Below are 7,003 nucleotides of genomic sequence, written 5' to 3' on the forward strand. Positions count from 1 at the left end.
GTGGGTCCAAGTCTCTGCACGACCCCCGCCAATGTATGACATCGGATGTCATTGATGGATAAGGATGTTGTGATACCATTCAAATTACTGTTTACAAAACCATTAGGTGAATGTCGGTAATCGTTTCAGTGTGACATGAGAACAAGGCATTCTCTGTGTTTTCATCGCCATTTCTCTTGTTGTTTGCTATGATTTGTTTTTGATAGGTGATACTGCTACATTGTGTTCAGCAGTCGGTGATTGTAGTATAGTTGTAGTTAAATATGGAAGAGCTTCAATAGAAAAGGCATTACTTAGCAACTGACTGGAATAGTGGTTACTGAACCTATTTCGATAGAACGCATTGTTGGTTAAAGGTTGGTTCCAATTTGATTGGAATTTACATGTACCTATTTTGTACACTGATGATTTAAGCTGTCACTGCCAAGTATCATCAAAATCAGTGGTTTCATCGTGAAAGAGTTACAAACATACACAGACATAAAATGTAAATTTGGCGGTAAAATGTAAAGACACACACATATAATTGTATGTTTATAGCATCAAGATCTTAAATCAGATTTATTAGATATATATCTAATAAATCTGATTTAAATTTCTCCCGACTATCTTTTGCTTCAAATAATAAATTTACATATTTCTTTGGAATATGTTAAAGGTTGTTTTATATGAATATTGCAAAATCTTGTCATAACATAACTTGCATTACATGCGTGGACGTGAAGGACGTAGGTTCGAATCCTGCCCCATGATCAGATTGTTTACATCCTTTAAAAAAATTATATATAGCATTTTAATTCTTTAAAAATAAAATAATGATTTCGTATAATTTGGAATTTGGATTTATTTCTATTTATGCGTCTATTTTGTTCAATATATTTTATAAAACAGATTAAAATTATTATTTATGTAATAAGAGTATTATTTTTAAACACGCGACGTAATTAAAATTTAACATTTACTCTAAAATTTGCAATTTTGTAGGAATTTATCAATCAAGAAATTATCAACGTTCTATCTGGCGAAAGTTACGTGATCACGAGAATTGAGAATACGTAATTCCTGTCAATAACATTTGGCACGCCTCGCCAATACGGTGTAGTGTACATTGATATGGACATGAATGAACACTCAAATTTGTTAAAATTACCATCCAATGCGTTACGCGCTATGACGTTTATTGTTATGCCATTTAGACAAGTGAAATACTTTCCAATATAAGGTTTTGTGCTGTCTAAAATAAAGTATATTTAAATCAAGTTGTAACGTGGAAAATTTATATTCTTAAACAGCACTAATGAAAACACAAACACGGTAGAAACAAAAGATTTCAACGCGCTTTGTTTCTAAATACTACACGAAGTAACCTTTTTTATTTATGTGATACTATAATACGTAATATTTCTATATTTAATATGAACTATGTTTATTTTTTTTTGCAAAATATTCTGTATAATATAATAGAAATTAAACGTAACTGAAGTATGATATTACAAATAATACAATAGATGAACATTGAAAGTACAAACAAATAAAGAGTTTTGCTCGGAATACAGACAAAAGTTTAAAAATAACTTAAGTATTTACATTGCAACATGAGAGCATTAGATCCACTATTGGGTGATAAACAATGACTGAAGGTAAGGTCAAAGCTTCAACCGGTCTGCTCTCCCTGAGGTCTATGGACTTTCTCATAAACTTGTGATTCAACTACGTGCAGTCAAGGAAACAAAATGTCAGTAGTAATAGAAATATTTCACACAATTTATAACACCCATCTTTACATTATGAAAGGAGTCTGTTTGACAAGTTTATTTTTTATATTTCTCAATTGCGTAACATGGTTGCAATGAATGTTTAAGTCTTCTCTTTATTTATAAATAAAAGAAAATAAATCAAAATATCTAGATAAACTCCTGTATTAACAACAAATAAAACGAAATTTATTTGAAAGACATACTTTCTATATTAACTTTATTATGCATAATATGCTTGCATGCTTTCTATATTATATTTATATTTCATCACATGTCTGGACAATGCGGCTATTAATCAAAGAGAAACCAGTCGTGGTGAGTTATTTTAGTAATATATCAGCAAACAATGACTGGAGAACCTTTGTCGCTCAATTTGATTGTCAGCTTAACTAGGGTCAAACAGTGACACGATAATTACAATATGTTAACAAGATATTAGGTCGCGTTGTTTGTGTTTGTGGTGATTACGTCAAAATTTCATTAGATGTAAATACCTACTTATTAAGCGGTCAAAACTGTGTTTCATTGTTGTCATCTTGTGATAATTAATATTAAAAATAATCAAGTACCTACCAATTTGATTACTGTACAATTCGGAAATGAAACAATCTCTAGAATGAATACACTTAACATTTCACTAGTGCATAATGTTTGTAGACTGTTCGTAGAGTGATTTATTTTAGTAAAAATACCTTAACAGTCCACATAATTTGCACCTACCTTCTAAATAACTAGCACAGTATTACTATAATCTAACTTAGGTATATTTATATGAGTTCATTAAAACTTCACAGTTCAGTTATGACGAAGACCTAATTAAGAGTGATTTATCATGAGTGATATTCTTAGTTTAATTTATGTAAAATCATTGAAAACAAAGTTGAATATGAATTTGTAACAAAAGTGTAGTCACGACAATTCAACAAACATTTTAAAGACAGTCCTCTGGTACATGAGTGTTCAATGTACGTTATGTAATACGCAGAGTCGCGTAAACACTTTGTAGCACCCCGACAAATGATTGAAATTATATCCGATGACGACGCCACGCCCTCCACTAAGATGTCAAGTTTTTACCGCTTTATGGCTATTTCGTCATCGCAGCTTTCTCCACTTCATTTACATATTCTTACGTACATCTGTTTGTTTAAAAAAATTTCACCACGTAGCATCGACGTCTCGAAATATCGGTGTTTAATTATGGGTTTGTCTATTTACTAACACACGACTGATTAGTAGATACTGTGACACCTACAGCATTTATTATTTAATGCTTTAACTTTTGTGGATTGCTCATGGAAATATTGGTAGGAAAACAGAAAACGTAGAATGTAGTGTGTTGACTTGAAATTTGTTGCAGTTATTATTCAAATAATATGCATAAAATGGAAACGATATGAATCACAAAGCATATTCTTACAATTTACATGTTTGAATCGTACATTGTACGTTGCATTTTTTCATAAGCACACGAGTTGTCAAAAACAATGGAATTTAATTTAGAACTTAAAATCTTATCTAATCTTTCGTAAATTTATTTCATAAGAAACAATAATGCTTGTTATGTTTTATTGTACTTTATACTTTAAAATGTTTATCTCACATGTTCTAAATAAGGTCAGAATTACGATGGATACCATGTCCAAATTTAATTCATAATTCTGACGATGTTGCAATTAGTATTCATTATTTATAAACCTGCTTATACTCTATCTTTAACAATCATTTCTTATTCATCATCTTTAAAATGACGTTAAAGATTAACGTATTGTCATTTTTTATATGACTCGATTGATATTTTGATTTGTATTTAAGGTCAACCAAAATTAGAATACATTGATACTTAATTTGTCAACAATTGATAGAATACGAAGAAAAATTTAGCATCAAATGCCATGTCATGTTGACTGCATTGATGGCATACCCGAAATGCATTACGCAAGATCCAGTTGGAGTTGGACTATATCCAACCAGCTGTGCAAATCGATTTTAGCCGCGGAAGAACACAAAGTTGATAATTATAGACCATTTACAACACATACTGTTTTACAGTTATTCATACTCATGTTGAGATAAAATGCCAACAAAATTGTGTACACGTAGCATGGCTATTCCCGTAATTAAAGTGATTTTTAATTCGAATTAGATTGTCTTTTGTAGATAGAGTGCAATGAACTTCTAGCTGCGTAGATTTATATGTGTGTGTTAATGTTCGTATTATATCGTATTATACATGATATCACAGCCGAGTGTTAAATAAAAACTGTTTATAAATCTATGTTTACAGAAGTGGGATTGCTGTGAATTAAACATTTATTCAATGATTCTTAGAAGGTAACTCTATACTTTGAAAATTATATAATATTAAGATAATGGTAATATATACAATAAATTTTCATCCTTTTAATACAAACAAATAACATATTTCTCAAAGTAGTAAGCAAAAGACTACTTAGAATTCCTTGTGATATATTTATTACGTATTGCATTCTTAAGATGAATACAGTTTATTCGTTCCGAAAGCCGTTTAGTTAATTGGACACTAATTCAATTCCTTAATAGCGATAGTTTTTAATTAACACCTGCGAGAATATTACATATTATATACATATTCTTACGTGATGCACTAAAAATCTTACTTTATATTATTACGCCACGCTTTCAATGATGTTTATATAAATAAAAAAATATATTATAAATGAATGTCATTGTAAATATTTATTGCATAAACGTAAAATAAATCAATTATCATTATAATCACTATTTGATTAAAAGAACATGGAAGTTCTTCGGTGGAGAGGGCAATTTCAATACTTTTGTTAATTAAATTTGTATTTTATCAGTGAGAGGCGGTACGTATAGGAGTTGTGCTAAATTACTACGAGCGTATCTGCCTCGTAGCTGAGGTGCCCCATGTCCCGGCCGACCCCACAAAGAAGCCCAAGTTGCATGGTGCTGTTTCACACTTTCAGCTGAATTACGACGGCTCTGCTGTAAATAACATTATTTGATAAAGAGTTATTGTTCAATTATGATGTTATATTGGTTGTTAGAGGTTAACACTACAGCCTAAACTATATATAGCCTAAACTTTCTTTATTAGTAGATCAATCTCGAAATTTATTATTTGTATCAACACCTACGTATAAAGTAAAACATTATCTACCTCCTTTTGTTGAGATTTTACCCGCATTTGCTGCTTCAACTGCCTCAAATAGTCTTCCGTCCTTATTTCTCTCCATCTATAATCAATACTCATCAGTTAATAATAATTTTTCAAGGTGTTTTGTTTTGATTCTTGCTTAACTTTTGTTTATACCCCATTAATCTGTTGATAAAAGTGCCTAAAGCTATAGATAATCTTCGTATATAATGCCAAAGGTCAGTATGGGCCATATGTGTTATGTAATAAAAAATACGTCTTCATTAAAGGCAATTGATTAGAAAGTGACATCGCGGTAGGCTGATGTAGGTCCAAATAGAGGTTTTGAATACGACGATTGCTTTGTGATTTTAATGCTCAAACTATGTCATTCGTATTTTTAATTGTTAAATTCGGAGTTCTCAATTGCCAATTAAAACTGATAAAAACGTAGTTCATTAGCAAAGTAATATATCCCTTTATCTTTAATGTAATTCAAATTGTACGTTACTCGCTAACCTTTAAATGTTAACCCAAATGTGATTTCTGATTAAATGATATCTGAATTGATTATAGACCAGAAAACATAGTAAGAATATAAAAAAACCCGTCGGTTTGAAGATTTAAGGATAGTACATAGGGACAGACAAAGAAAGCGACTTTGTTTTATACTATGTAATGATTCACTGTGATATTATGTCTGTAATTTTCCATTTCGATACTGACACTTGATGTTTATTTACACTTAGTAATCTTCATACATATTTCTACATACGTTATGAATTGGAAATTTAGTTCGGTCGATGAATGTGAATAAAAACTTAATTAATTAGATTTAAAATTTCTGATGAATGTTAAAAAAATGAACAAAAGAAAATAACTTTGCTGATAACAAAATCAATATAGGTTGGCCTAATTATATTATATTGTGAGAATGTTTTTTGAAAATTGATACGTTACGTACTGGCATGACTCATGTGGAGGTCGTGTGACGTCACTAGAAGGCAGTGTACGAGCACCAACGCGCCTACGTCTCGCCAAAAGTGGGACAAGCTCTATACCACCAGTCACTCGCAAAATTGTTTCTTCAGGCGTCAACTTTTTCTCATTTACAGAATCTCCTATTTCTTCAATTCGCTTTTCGACCCTTTCTCCATTCGACAACCTTTTCACAAATTTCTGTTTCGTAGAGTTTTGTTTCGATTTCCCATTTTTTCCATAACATTGAATTAATTCTCGCTCCCTTTCGAGTTTTCGCTTTTCTTCCGAAGAACAGTTTTTTGGTTTATTTGAGTGTTTGTTTATCTGTGGTAATTTGTCTCTATGAGATTCACCATTTTCTTTTTCAATCGCAACAAGATTTGAATAATCATCAGCCCTCTTTACGTCAGGTAAAGTAAGTGAAGATCTTTTGTATCGTCTTTGGTCTCCTCTTATTTTATTAAATATTTCATTATCCGTCCATCCCTTAAAATAAATTTTGTAATTATACCTTAAAACAATTAAATAAAGGAAGTCTAAAGTACGCTTACCATAGACTTAGAGAAATTTAGTCCTATATTTCGAGGATTCCTCCAAATCTTTCCTCCTGGTCCAGGTTTTCCCCACGGTCCTTCAAGAGCATCCTAAAAAGCGCAGTTATTAATTAATTGACGTCCATTTTGAAATCAATTTATCTTATATGAATTTAATTACCAATTTACGCTCGTATTCCAAATCTCGTAGAATTTCCTCTTTAATAGCCTTCTGCCTTTGGTCGACTAAATTATCTATAATTGATATAACATAGAACAAATGAAATATTTGAAATATTGAATGTACATATATTATTATATGAATAGTGATTGCTCCAATTTAAAATTACCTAAGATTTCTTTATATGCCTGTTGCTGGTGGGGCGTTTGTTTGTAACGAATATCATTATCCACAGATTTCCTCAGATTCTCAGCGTAACAAAGTTGCGGATCTTCGCGGAGACGTAGAGGCGCTTGGTGATATCTACGTTGCGGTGACGACCAGCGTTGACACGTTTCGTACAGAGAAATTCCCTGTATAATCATTATATAGTTGTCATATAATCGTCCAGTGTTTCTATTACCCGTTA

The 7,003-nt window shown here is 31.2% G+C and overlaps 1 protein-coding gene across 1 annotated transcript in view; it reads right to left on the minus strand.

The window, feature by feature from the left end:
- Positions 1 to 4,036: 4,036 nt before the first annotated feature.
- The window catches only part of LOC119838322, a 6,716-nt gene continuing 3,749 nt past the window's right edge, over positions 4,037 to 7,003 (minus strand). The window contains exons 4-9 of the mRNA XM_038364209.1: positions 6,764 to 6,947; positions 6,595 to 6,668; positions 6,432 to 6,524; positions 5,864 to 6,366; positions 4,924 to 4,999; positions 4,037 to 4,748 (exon numbers count right to left, since the gene is read on the minus strand). Of these exons, the coding sequence (XP_038220137.1) occupies positions 4,581 to 4,748; positions 4,924 to 4,999; positions 5,864 to 6,366; positions 6,432 to 6,524; positions 6,595 to 6,668; positions 6,764 to 6,947 (1,098 nt within the window). The 3' untranslated portion in view covers positions 4,037 to 4,580. The remainder of the gene's footprint in view (positions 4,749 to 4,923; positions 5,000 to 5,863; positions 6,367 to 6,431; positions 6,525 to 6,594; positions 6,669 to 6,763; positions 6,948 to 7,003) is intronic.

This window comes from Zerene cesonia, unplaced genomic scaffold (assembly GCF_012273895.1).
Source record: "Zerene cesonia ecotype Mississippi unplaced genomic scaffold, Zerene_cesonia_1.1 Zces_u002, whole genome shotgun sequence".
NCBI lineage: Eukaryota > Metazoa > Arthropoda > Insecta > Lepidoptera > Pieridae > Zerene > Zerene cesonia.